This window comes from Gavialis gangeticus, unplaced genomic scaffold, assembly GCF_001723915.1.
Source record: "Gavialis gangeticus isolate Ggan-Ray unplaced genomic scaffold, GavGan_comp1, whole genome shotgun sequence".
Lineage (NCBI taxonomy): Eukaryota > Metazoa > Chordata > Crocodylia > Gavialidae > Gavialis > Gavialis gangeticus.
Genome location: NW_017729026.1, coordinates 5738950 through 5753435, shown reverse-complemented (window position 1 = coordinate 5753435; position 14486 = coordinate 5738950). Strand labels below are relative to the sequence as shown.

At 40.4% G+C, this 14486-nt stretch overlaps 1 protein-coding gene across 1 annotated transcript in view; it reads left to right on the top strand.

Annotated features, from left to right (window-relative positions):
* The window catches only part of LAMA2 (laminin subunit alpha 2), a 576898-nt gene that overhangs the window by 393115 nt on the left and 169297 nt on the right, over window positions 1–14486 (top strand). Inside the window, exons 32-33 of the mRNA XM_019520301.1 lie at window positions 8655–8797; window positions 9281–9379. Of these exons, the coding sequence (XP_019375846.1) occupies window positions 8655–8797; window positions 9281–9379 (242 nt within the window). The remainder of the gene's footprint in view (window positions 1–8654; window positions 8798–9280; window positions 9380–14486) is intronic.

Below are 14486 nucleotides of genomic sequence, written 5' to 3'. Positions count from 1 at the left end.
CTGAGGGGAGATCTAGCGGCCTGTTACAAACTAGTCAGGGGGAATCAGCAGGCATTGGAGGAGTCCCTGTTCCCCCGAGCACTACCAGGAGTGACCAGGAATAACGGTTACAAGCTGGCAGAGGGTAGATTTAGGCTAGATATTAGGAGGCGCTACTTCATGGTCAGGCGGCTAGGATCTGGAACCAACTTCCAAGCGAAGTGGTGCTGGCTCCTACCTTGGGGGTATTTAAGAGGAGGCTGGATGAACACCTCGCCAGGGTCATTTGACCCCAGTACTCTTTCCTGCTATGACAGGGGGTCGGACTTGATGATCTGCTCAGGTCCCTTCCAACCCTACCAACTATGAAACTATAAATGAACTTGCATTTTCAGAGTGGCATGTTGATGAAGGGCTTCTAGCTGATTAATATACATACCCATTGCAGCTTGTGTTCTCATGGAATCCATTTATTATAACTCATTTTCCCTTCTTTGTTCAAAAAAACAATAGCCTTCTTAGGCAATAAGAAAATTAGTAGCAGGTGAGAGCTTATTTTTAATGATGCTGGGACAAATTGTTTAATTTCAAATATGAACAATTTACCCCCAATTTTCTTAATTTTGCACAGTTATGAATTTTAATTTATAATCAGTTATCCTATCTGGTCACACCCATAGCATTAAATGAGAAAAAATATTTAAATGCTGTTATAAAAGTCATTGTTGACCAACATTTGACCCAGTATCAATATTCTACTTGTAGTAGACATTAGGCGTGATAGCTTGGATATTGTGCCGTGGGTACTGGAAGCAAGAGTTGACTTTTTAATTATGGTTGCAGTATTTCCTAAATATGCACAACTCTGTAAACGTTAAAATGTTATAGTTCCAATCCTAAGGGCTCTGACACATGTCACATTTAAGATATGATTAGAAGCTTAATTGTGCCTTGAATAACTGAGCCACAAAGTTATTTCACATATAATGTGTAACAACTTTGTGGCTATTTTGTATCATGCCTTAAGTTGAACATGTGGCCAGTTCGGGCTGGCCCACTCAGCTGAGTATCAGGATCCAGAGTGGAACAGCCCACAGCTGTCCTCTACCTGGTTGAGCTAAAAAAAGAACTACTCTCTGAACACCAGGACCTGTAAAAACCATGTATGCTCCCCTGCTGGTCAGCAAACAGGGTTTTTACTCATCCCCCATGCATGGGAATCCTGGGATTGAGCTCCAGCAGCCCAATCCTAGGGTCCTGGTACACTGGGACCTGTAAAAACTGCTTGTGCCCCTGAGCTGGGGTTTTGATAATCAGCTGATTGTTGCCAGAGCTGGGGACTGGACTATGTCTGGTTCTAGATCCCAGTTTGGTCCCCATCCCCAACTAATAATCAGCTTAGTGGAATCTAATGCCTGATCCCAAAATCAAACATCCTGCTGTGCACATGTGCTTGGTAAGGTGTGTGATTGTTGGGATCACAGATTAGATCTGATCATGCCTTAAAATGGACCTTAGTGCACACAGGTAACTTTGCACATGGATATAATCTCTACAGCAATGCCTCCCCATGGCCCAATAGTACATTTAGGGCACACCAAATGATTGAGGCCCTTAATATTGAATTTTTTCAAACAATTATGGAAGTTTAAAAGTTTAGGCTATCAGGCACTTAATACTGTGCATATAGCCAAGGCATATCACCCAGACTTCCTGTCAATGACAGCTTTTTTCTTGTTCTTTCCTTCATTCCCAAAGAGCTTGAGCCTAAGCTGATTGAAATCAATGGAAAGATAGCTGTTCTTCTCAGTGGGATTTCTGTCAAATCTGTAGTGTGTTGATTCTGTGTTAAATTAGCCCCAATTCTTGTAAAACCTTGCATATGTGCATTTTTATACACTATGTAACTGTTATATTTATTCAGATCTAATACGACCCTGAATTTAAGACAGCCCTCTGATAATTAAATTCTATACATGGAACATTTATAAATTTGTTTTGGAGGGTCATCTTTAATCCCCCCCACCCCGTATGAATGCTGCTGGTAGTGGGGGAGCAGGTGCTTGTATCTAACTCCCTGCCACCTCTGCCCCCTGCCTGCCTCCCCACAGCCTTGCCCCTGCTCCCCCAAGTCTCTACTCTGTTCTGTAGCAGCTGAAGCTGTGGCTACAACCCCAGCCCCAGGTAGGGACTGGTGCCCAAGCCATAGCAGCTGTCTGTCCTTGCCACTGCCTTCCTACTTGATTTTAAGACAAGGGACTAACCCAATGTTAAATGGAAGGGAGATCATCTAAGAATCACTTAAATATGGTACTTAACTTGAACTGCTCAGAAAGCATAAAGTTAAGTATATGGATAAGCTTTCCATGACTATGGTCTTAGGCTGTAAGCTTTTCAGAGTGGTGACTGTGGACATAATTCAAAGTGTTTCTATAGGCACTTACACTTAGGCATTGCAACTTCCAAGTGGTCTGGGGTACAGTTCAGTCTGACTAGTTTAGGCACCTTGGATCTTTACACAGTCATTGAACAGACTTTGAAGGAATTTAAGAGCAGTCAGGTTTAGGTGCCTAGGCTGTGTACACAGAGAATGGGGTGGGGAAGGCACCTCCAAACTAAAGAGATATCTGGACATAGCCAAAAAGAAATGAGAAATGGAGGGGTGTATCTCTGTGGCACAAATGCCTGCTTCAGTCTGGGCACATCTGCATGTGTATTAACATGTCATTATTACTCCACATTAAGTTTAGTACCTTACAGGTACTACCTAACAGGTACTAACTCAATATGCAGTAACTGGCACTACTGCACAGTAGCACCAGTGCATATCTTTTTAGTGCTACTAATGCACAGTAGATTAATTCTACTGCACATTAGCATGGCTTTTGCTGTGATGCACTAATGTCCAGTAGAATTAGCCTACTGTACATTTAGCATCTCATATAGATGTGCCCACTGTCTGTTAAATATCTTTACTCACTTATGATACACATGACCTAGTCTGCTGTTGAAGGACAGCTGTTAATGGGTTTCTGGAGACAGTTGTGTTCAGGTTTCTACCTTCATTCAATATTGTGGTGTTCTATGTGTTCAATATTGAGTGTTCATTCACTCAAGGAGTAGGATACCTGTGTTCTATGCCTGTCTTATCTTGACATGATTTGAACCCCACATCTACCACTTCCTAGGAGAGTGTCCTAACTGCCAAGTTATAAAATAGACTCATCCCTACTATTCCATTTTACATTAAATAACCATTGGTTAAAAAAATGAAATAACTCTGGTCTGCACTTTCCAGGAGAGTGTTGTAACAAGGGCTGCAGAAGCAGGCCCATTCTTGATTGATCCCAGCACTGTTTTATGTATTTGACATTATATGATTATTTGTTAAAAAACAAAAATAAACCTGGCAGCAGATACTAGAAGCCAGAATTTTTCTTTCATTTGAAGCACCCAGTAGCAATAGCAGGTGTCTCTTGCTGGTTCTCCTTCTGACCCCAGTACTCTTGCCTGTTCACCCTCAACAGGAGGGATGGAGAGTCCCCACTTCTAATTTGGTAGTTGGGGCACTCTCCTTGGTACTGACGAATCTTGCTTCGAATAGCCTGAGATGGAGGAGGTCCTATAATCCAGGTTTCCCCCTCCCTGGGTGAGTGCTTTGACCACTAGTACATTGAGCAAAAGGTGAGCACTGCCAGTTGGTTTTTACCTGAATTCAGTGCTATTAATATAATTTAGGATTAAATGATAAAAATATTTTATCACTGGTATAAAAGTAATTGTTGAACAACAATTGGCTTAGTGTTTTTATTTCATGTAATGACCAAGGCCTTTGTACTGAGCCAGACTTTAGGAAAAATTTGAATTGTAATTGAGGTTAGGCATGAGTTAGGTGCTATGATGCACTTAAGCCCTCCATATGAATTGTATCTAAGCTCTATGATAGATGCCGAGGAACATTGGCCCGACCCAGATGTGCAGGCACGTGCAGTCTGTGGTGCTACAAACTTCTTTACAGTACTACAAACCACACATGTTGCACATTAAACCATGTGGGGTACTGCTAACTAGCAGCACTAGGGAAGAATTTGCTACCAGCATTTCCTGGTAGCAAATAAAACCTCTGAAAAAAAAGTGGCCTTGAGACAGGAAGCAAGCAGCCCTGGGCTGGCTGCTCCCCTGCCTCTGTGTGCCTCAGTATGGGGACTCCACTGTGGAGACTCTGCACTGAGACACATGGAGCCCCCACACTGAGGCACACTGCACCCCAGCCAAACACAGAGTGGGGGCTTTGCAGCACATGGAGATGGGGGAGCAGGCAGCCCAAGCAGGCAGCCCACGTGCTGCTTCCTGGCTGGCTGGGACACAGGGTGCCTTAGGAGGGGACTGCCTGCTGGCTAGGCCCATGCTGAGACACCCTATGCCCCAACCAACACATGGAGCATCAGGACAATGTGTCCTGCTGCAAACCACATGAACAAGGGCGTGCACTGCAGCATAAAGTAATAGCACACATTTGTGCTGCCACTGTTTATGCTGCTGCAAATGCATGCCCCTGCTCATGTGGATGCACCCATTCAGTCCAAAATAGAGGCATCTAATGAATTCAGTGCTTAGTGAGTTTTGTGGCTACTATCACAGGGCCAATTTGAATTACTTTTTGGAACTTAGATGCCTAAACTTTGCCTAAGTCCTATTTATGTGCTTAATTAGCCAATTTGATTCCTGTCCTGATTCTTTTCCTGTATGCTAATGCAGTGGCTGACACAAACGTGATTGGTCACTTTTCTCAGTAGAGCCTCCAGGCTTTACTGTAACATGTATAATTCATAATGAAATAATAACTCACCTACTGAGCACTTTTAGGGCCTTGCCTCTAAAAAATTAGCCTATAGTACTTTGAGTTTTGCTGTAACACTTAAACAGCAAACCCTTTCCTTAGAAAGATATTGCCAACATGGTGCCTGCATACAAACAGGACATAAATGAAAAGGAGGCACTTTGGCTCCTGCTCTCTGACTAATAAGAAAGGATAGAAAAAAATCATGTACAACATAGAAGATAGAAAATATATTTACACATATAGAATATTTATTAATTTAATATAACTATGATAAAAGAGATAAATCATGCCATGTAGTCAACAAACCTGCATTCTACCAATGAAAAAAGAAAACTATCAAGTGTCCTTTAACAAGTGTACCCTGATGCCAACCCCTGACCCTTTACATCTGTGAGTCTGCTAGCTGCTGTGTGTTGGTCAAGGACGGTAAACAGGATTACAAATAATGCAGAGCAGAAATGAACCTGATCCAGATCTGAACCTAAATTTCACCAGGTTTCAGAGACAGGTCATGGATAAAATCCTGGCTCCTTTGAATTCACTGGCAATATTCTTCTGTAAATTCCAGAAACCCAGGATTTCACCTCTTTTGTATATATGCTCTTTTTTCCCTTTCTTTTTGACCTACTGATGAAGGAAAAAAATTAAGAAAGAAAGAATTAGGTTCATATTATACACTATCCAGTTGAACACCTGGGATTGATTACAAATTCAGTCTCTCACTGCACTGGCCATATCTAGGATTGCAGAAGAAATAATCCTAGACAAAAACATAGTTAATATTAAAAAGTCATGAGTTGCCAAGAGTTACCACGTAATGATGTCAGAGATTCCATAGACTTCTCTTATACAGGAAAATAGCTGCGATCATAATAGGATGGGTGCTGGCATTTTACAAATGATGAGTAGTTTGGTTTCAGATACACAAGGCAAAATTCAACCGTAATATTTTTCTTCCACCAGTCATGTAGCACCTACAGTGGCCAGAAAGAGAGATTTGTAGCAATTCACTATTACCATAGAGTAGAAGCACCGATCAGCTCAGGAATGAGTCCATGTCTGCCCTCCTCATCCAGAAGAAGCCTGTGGAGAACATTAAATAGTGTTTGTACACAGGTTTTTGGATCATTACGGTGTATTGCTACACTAATATATTCATAATGAACATTTTATATAATGTGACAGCTTGAAAGACAAGGAACGGGAAAATATATTGAGGAAATGAGAGCTTTTCGGAGATCTGCAGGCCGTTAAGAGGAATTACAGAATAAAGAGGACTTGATGGAGATGATCTGAATATAGTGAGATGTGAGATAAGAGATCTGATTCCATTGTCATATTCATTTTTCATCCTCTAAAATTTGGGGAAATGGGCTAATGTCCATAAACCATGTATATCTTACACTGTAATTTCTTGTGTGATGAATGTTTCTTAAGTATTTTTTTTGGAAACATGCTTTCTGATGATTTTTGCTAAGAGGTAAGTTACAGTTTTTTGTAGTTATGCATGAAAGATGATAGTGAGAACTGAAAATGCAGTATTTTGTGTTAATTGCTAACTGAAAGATTGTAATATTGACTGCATGATTTGCCCCTTACATGTGTGCTCTGCCATAATGATCTAAATGTAATACCGTATCTCTTAGTATTAGACACAAATTTATCCTGACAGTTTTATGGATCAAGCCTTGGAAATATTTAGTCATGTAAAATATAATCATGTGCTTGAAATATTTGCTATTGTTCCAATATGTTTTATCCTGTATATTGGAGTAACTTCACCCTGTCTCTTCTAGTCAAGTGTGTTCCTCACTTGATGTAGTTCTTCTTTTCAGCATGATTATTATGCAAGAGGTGTTAATTCACACTGAATGCTCACAGCACACTTACCAAATGGCAGTTGTTTATTCATTGAGAACACTTCATGTCTTTATAAGTTATTCAAGATTTTCTTATCACGGTGAATTAAGTTTAGCTTTAACATCCAATTTTTAGGTTTTATTACCATCCACTCCAAAACTTTTGAGGGCAAATAGAAGTAGCTTATTGTTTAAAATACTGTGTATCAGGATAAAAAACCAGTCCATTACATCAAAGCATGCAGTCCTTTGTGTAATGCTATGAATTCTACCCCTAAAATAATTTCCTCAGCTTAAAAGAGCACTAGCTTTCTACTGTAGCCTCCAAAATGGTTATCAGCTCTGTGTGTCTTGACCAATTATGGAATAGAAGCTGGTAAAAAAGAACAACAAAAAAAACACTCTTGCTGTAAAACTTGCATTTCCCTTGTGTTTTTCTATCTTCTAAATGTACCAATACAGACAACAAGAGTGGGGGCAGTAAGATGTTTTTTGTCATACAGGCATAAACCAGAATATATAGGCCCCCACAAGAACAATTACATTGCACTTCAGCTAAAGCAATAAAATATTGAGGGGTAGGAAGACAAATTAAATGAAGAAAGGATCTGTTAAAATAGCAATATCCTCCTTCTAGTGAAACTTGCCTACCCTCTTCCTAGTGCCATATGCCAGCATCCATCTTCTCAGATGCCTCTCCAGCTAGCATGTTGGCTTTTTGGTGTATTAAATCAGTATCCATTTTTCTTTCTGTATCAGCACTTGAACCAATACCCTGCTACATTAAACCACAGTCCTTGCCCAGTATAGAATGAGAGATCATTCTGATAAGTGTGACTGAGGATTATCAAGAGCAGAAATTTAATCTGCTTGAACAATAGATTACAGGAAAAAAGCTGTCATTCTGCATTGAAATTCATCTTCCATACCTAATATTTTTACAAAGATGCACACTTTGTTGAATGGTTTCTTAGCCATTAGACTGCCTAAGAGGGTGTTTCTGACTGATATAATTGCATCCTTGTAAAATTTTAGGCACAGCCCTGTATGTCTCTTAGCTTCCCCAGTGTATTCATTGTTTTACAATTACTCCACCTCCTGAGATGCTATATAGCTCTGCTGATCCTATGTAACACGTTTGTGCTTGAAGACAAGAGACTTATATCCACAGAAAGGCATACCAATAATTTCCTATCTATGAGGTGAATTTTCTGTCTGTAGGGTGAATAACATGAGACTCAAAGGTTATGTGAACTTCTTTTAATGGATAATAAAATACATGGAAAGAAACGTTGCAAATTCCTTTAAGGCATATGTAATACACAACAGCATTTTTCAAGCTATACAGCATTTGCAAAACAAGACACATACATTAAAAAATTATTAGATGCATAATGAAAGGAAGTAGAAAAAAGGCTTAATGGAAAATGGTCAGCATGTTCACATGGACCTTTTTTGCTCTCTATATTACAGTTTAACACACTTAGCCACACTATTGTGTGGTAAATCTATAAGTATATAAATGGCATGAATGTAGGTTTTCTTATATTCAAACACATTGTAGCACAATCCATAATTCTCTTTTTAGTGCTCCTTAGATTCTCTGTACTACCTGTCTTCTTCCTCCAGACTTCTTCCAAATTGCTTGGCTAATTTAGGATTTTATACAGGCTAGCCTATAACATGTAATGTTAATTTTTGCTGCTTAAACCAGTTACATCTGCTAATTTTGCTCTTTATGTTTTATATCTTATGCTGCCCCATTATCAGGTTCTGGGCAATAAGACCTTTATTTCTCTAGTTGCTGTTTCTGTAATTTCTTTCTTAGTACTGTACACTTGATGGGGTTAATTATCTGAGATTAGTAGTATTATCTTTCACTGAATTCTGTGTGTGTTGTAAAATATTTCTGAGTCAAATATCTGACTTAAATACTTAGCAGGACTAAGTATGCTTTACTGTCTTTTCCTCAGCTTGTGATGATGAATGCACAGGAGTTCTTCTCAATGACTTGGATCAACTAAACCAGATGGTTATGAGTGTCAATCTCAGTGCCCCACTGCCTGCTCCATATAAAATGCTGTATGGTTTTGAGAACACAACACAGGAATTAAAGGTATATTCACAGTAGAGATGCACAACCCCTCAGACAGCTGCTTCGGTACAGACTAGCAGCTATTCACTCAAACCTGCAGCTGTGGTTAGAGGTAGGGAAGAAGAAAAATTAAAGGTTTAATTACTTCAAACTTGTCACAGTTGGTAAACAGTTATTGCAATTATTTATTTTGACTTACTGTAATAAGTTAATCATGCAGTGATAATTTATGTTTGTGCATCTAGACACAAATACATGTTTCAGTCAAGAAAAGAATCAAGTTCTATTAAAAATGAAATAGAGTTCTTTTAACAGTTCATAAAACAGTTATATTGCAGCATATATTGTCTATCCTATGTTAAACCCCCTGAGTTTTGGAAGGGTGTGACAATAGTAATTAGTGTAAAAAAATTGGTGTATTCCACAGTGAGAAGCATGCTTTGATGTTTCTTCTTTCCATTATTTCTGAAACACTTAAATCTATAAATTAAAATATTTTTGCAGCACTTGTTATCACCTCAACGAGCACCAGAGAGACTCCTTCAGTTGGCAGAGAAAAACCTGGAAACCCTTTACACAGAGATGAACGAACTATTGAAAAGAGTGAGTCCATAGGGTTGTAGGTTGGTTCTGGGGAAGCTGTTCAGTAACAGAGAACATTTGTTTTTGGAGATGAATTTAATATGGTTGAAAGGATAAAGTATAAAACACTGTTCAATCAAATGAGCTGGTTTGAACTCCCATCCACCAGCAGCTTGTTTTTAGGGGCCAGTTGATTGAGATATAGTCTCAGCACCCAAGAATGAAAGGATTTTAAAATGCTATTGCTAAAGCAAAGAGACTCTTTGTTGTGGCAAATCTGAACAAGTCTCAAAAGGACTGCTGACAAAAGCAACAGTGGCTAGACTGTGAGATTATTACCTTGCTAGTCTCATGTAGCTGAAGTCTGATTTTGGTTGGTTGATGCACTCAGCAACTGAATATGTGAGTTTCTCTCATTCCCCGCTTCAAGTCAGTCCTCCCTCTCAAAAAGCTTTTGCTTTGTTTCTGCATCAGCAAACTCATCCCCTAAAAACTCCATATTCTCTTTCAAACCTCCTGGGTCTGACTATCTCAGTGAAATAATACAATGTGTTTCTCTTGTGGGATTGCCTGTCACAACACAGGTACCAGAAGTTCACTCAGTGAATTCCTCTGAGTTATAAAGTGCCCAGGCAGTCTCAAGGCATATTACAGAAAAAGTTCTGCTGTTTCTGCAGTTCAAACGGTAAAAAAAAAAAAAATCCAGTTGCTGGGGTTGCTTGTTTCTCTGGTGGCTGTAGAAGAAATGGTAAACTAAATTGATTCAGGTTCTGGGCAGAACTGCACAGCAAGGCAGTATATTCTGGTTTCAAATCATATCTAGTTATCATTCAGAGTCAATCACTGGAGTAATCAAACATTAGAACTGTATTTATAGGGAAAATTCAATTTTAAAAAAATACCTTTACTTTAAAAAAAAAAATACCTTTGAGGAAAGTGACAGTCTCCAGGAGGCCACTTCTATGCACTAGTTATTCTTTTTTATTGGGAAAGTTTTTATTTCAGTGCAGAATGTAGTTAGGTTATCAGGAGACCTTGAAAGGAAAATAATATAAAGTATGCCACCTAGTGGTAAGAAAATCCGAGAAAGGGATTTATTATCATGCTTGATGAAACTCAAACTTCTTAAAAGTTTGCACACCTGCTATGATGTTCAGCAAAGTAGTTCATCTGCTTTCTGTACTTTCATAAGCACACACTCAGGGTACTGTGTGGTGTACTTTTAACACATACAGCTAAGAATAGGTATCTGGAGTTTGAAAAATTCTAATTCATTTTAACATCTTACCCTAAAGAGCATCATTGTAACCCTGAGACATTTTGAGTGGGTTAGCTTTTGTAAATTATGTATATTATTTTGTAAATTTCTATTGAATTATGGTGTGTACTTCCATGCATGTTTGTGTGTGTGTATAAATCTTTGCTGAGTTACAGCATGTAAACTTAGAGAGTGTGTGCATGTATGTATACCACCAATGCTAAAATGAAGGAGTCTTATTCATTGTCTCTTTGTTCATCTGTGCTTACTCCCCCCACCTTACAAGGGGACTGGGCATAATTAAAAAGCCTTTGATCTTAAAGACCTTCTATTAAAGAGGACCCTATATTTGAAAGCAGAGAAAATGACACTTCTTAGATTTGGGTTTCTCAACCTTGAGGTTGTGAACAAGTTCCAGGAGTTGTGAGCATCCTTTTTTCTTCCTTTTTTCTTACCCTTGAAATTTTTTTAAAAAGGGATTCTTTTCTTGAAGGGATAACCTTGAAACATGAACAGAGAATTCAGTCTGTGTTGTCTTGTTGAATCTATAGACAGAAATAATAATTCTCAGATGTGTGACCTGTTTGATTCATCTTAGTCCAGGGTATGTGAACACTGCCACCCTGCTACTTTGCTTCTGCCAGAGGCCTACCATGTTGTTTTTTTCAGACCTGTCTTGCTGCTTGTGCCTCTGGTTCTTCAGTTATCCCCACAATGGATAGTTAATTGGATTGCAGTTTGTCGTCTTAGTATTGGGATTGTAAGGAGGTGCCAACTGCTAACTTTGCTTTTCAGTGGGAGGACGGGCCCAGCTAGGGGGAGTGTGTGGGGTGAGAAGAGGGTTGTTTTCTATCATGTAGCAGTTGGGAATGTAGTTACTGTATAAAGACATGTCTAACTACCATGTGATGGCTAGTGCCAAGAATAAATTATAGGGCTGCAAATAATAAAGCATCTTCCTCCTTCCTTCCCATAATCTGAAGGTCACAGAAACACAAGTGAAAGGTGCTAGGGAGCATATTAAGGAGGAAGTAGAAAGGTGGAAGTTGCCATACATTTAATGTAAAATGTAGAAGAAAATGCTATTTCTTGTTTTTGCTCTGTCAGTGCCTTTTTTATTCTTTCTTCACAGACAGTGTAGCTCTTATCCTCCATCTCTCCCCATTGTCTTCCATTTTGTCCACACTACCAATTAATTCATATCCTCATTAGCTAATTAGATTTTATTCTTTTCCCTCCACTTATTGATTCCTTCTCCTCTTGCTGTTCTCCCTCCCTCATGCTCCATCCCTTCATTTTCTCATTCCATGCTCTGATTTCAGGAAGATTTTGGAGAGTGTTGGGGAAAACTTCCTGGTGCAAGTGCTGGAGCAGCTAACTAGGAGCCATGCTCTTCCTGACTTGCTACTCACAAACAGGGATGAATTGGTGGGAAATACAGTAGTGAATGGCAACTTGAGCAACAATGACCACAAGATGATTGAGTTCAGGATCCTGAGGAAAGGAAGAATGGAGAGCAGCAGAGTAAGGATCCTGGACTTCAGAAAAGCAGACTTTGACTTGCTTAGGGAACTCATGGGCAGGATCCCCAGGGAAGCAAGTCTGAAGGGGAGAGGAATGCAGGAGAGCTGATTGTACTTTAAAGAAGCCTTACTGAGGGTGCAGAGGAAAACCATCCTGATGCACAGGAAGACTATCAAGTATGGCAGAAGACCAGCTTGGCTTAACAGGGAACTCTTCAGTAAACTAAGCCACTAAAAGGAACCTTATAAGAAATGGAAACTTGGACAAATAACTAGAGAGGAGTATAAGAGTTTTGCTCAGGCATGCAGGGATAATGTCAGGAAGTTCAAAGCTCTATTGGAGTTGCAGCTAGCAAGGGATGTGAAGGGTAGCAAGAAGAGTATCTACCAGTATGTTGGTAGGAAGAGGAGGATCAGGGAAAGTGTAGGTCCCTTACTGAATGGGGGAGACAACTTGTCACAGAGGATAAGGACAAAGCTGAAGTGCTCAATGCCTTTTTCGCCTCAGTCTTCACAGGCAAGGTCATCTCCCAGACTAGAGTTTGGGGAGGAGATGAGCAGCCAACTGGTGAAAAAACAGGTTAGGGACTATTTAGAAAAGCTGGACATATACAAGTCCATAGGTCCAGATAGGCTGCACCCAAGGATGCTGAGGGAGTTGGCTGATGAGATTGCAGAGCCACTGGCCATAATCTCTGAAAACTTATGGCAATCAGGAGAGGTCCTGGATGATTGGAAAAGGGCAAACATAGTGTCCATATTTAAGGAAGGGAAAAAGGAGGATTCAGGGAACTACAGACCAGTCAGTCTCACCTCAGTTCCTGGAAAAATCATGGAGCAGTTCCTCAAGGAATCCATTTCTAAGCACTTGGAGGAGAAGGTGATTAGGACCAATCAGGGGCAAGTCATGCCTGACTAACCTGATTACATTCTATGATGAGATGACTAGCTCTGTGAGTATGGGAAGACCAGTGGATGTGGTGTACCTTGATTTTAACAAGGCTTTTGATATGGTCTCCCACAACATTCTCACAGGCAAGCTAAGGAAGTATAGGCTGGATGAATGGACTGTAAGGTGGATAGAAAACTGTCTAGAGCACGAGACTCAGAGAGTGGTAATCAATGGCTCGATGTATAATAGACAACTTGGTATCAAATGGAGTCCCAGGGGTCAGAACTAGGACCAGTTTTGTTCAATGACTTCAACCTGGAAGATGGCATAGAGTACGCCCTCAGCAAGTTTGATGAAACCAAGCTGTGGGGAGTAGTAGATATGCTGGAGGATAGGGCTAGGATTCAGAGTGACCTAGACAAGTTAGAGGATTGGGTCAAAAGGAATCTCATGAGGTTCAGCAAGGATAAGTGCAAAGTTCTGCACTTAGGACAGAAAAATCCCATACACCAGTACAGGCTAGGGGCTGACTGGCTGGGCAGCAACTCTGCAGAAAATGACCTGAGGGTTACAGTTGACAATATGCTGACTATGCACCAACAAGTGTGCCCTTGTTGCCAAGGAGGCGAATGGCATACTGAGCTGCATTGGTAGGTGTGTTGCCAGCAGGTCAAGGGAAGTGATTATTCCCCTCTATTCAACACTGGTGAGGCCACATCTAGAGTACTGTGTCCAGTGTTGGGGCCCCCGCTACAGAAAGGATGTGGACAAATTGAAGAGAGTCCAAAGGAAAAGAACAAAAATGGTGAGGGGGCTGGGGAACATGATTTATGAGGAGATGCTGAGGGAACAGGGCTTATTTAGTTTGGAGAAGAGAAGACTGAGAGGGGATTTAATAGCAGCCTTCAACTACCTGAAGGGTGGTTCCAAAGAAGATGGAGCTAGACTGTTCTCAGTGGTGGCAGATGACAGAACAACTCTTTGTTCTGGTCTCAAGTTGCAGAAGGGAAGTTTAGGTTAGATTTTAGGAAAAATATTCTCACTGGGGGGTAGTAAAACACCGGAACAGGTTACCCAGAAAGGTGGTGAAATCTCCATCCTTGGAGGTTTTTAAGACTTGGCTTTGGCTGACTGGGATGATCTTGTTGGGGATGTTCCTATTTTGAACCAGGGGTTGGACTAGATGTCCTCCTGAAGTCCCTTCCAACCCTAATATACTATGATTCTATGATTCCCAGCATTTGCTTTCAAAAAAGACTATTTCTGTGTTTTACTGAGGTTCCTATGAGACCTTTAACAATTTCTTTGCCTCCATTTTCCTAAGCAGGGACCAGAACAGTCACCCCTCTTCTGGGCCCCCTCAGGCCCCAGGGGAGGCACACCTAGGCCAAGGGTTAGTGAGGAACTAGTTAGGGAACTTCTGGAGGGACTGGATGTATTCAAGTCAGCTGGTCC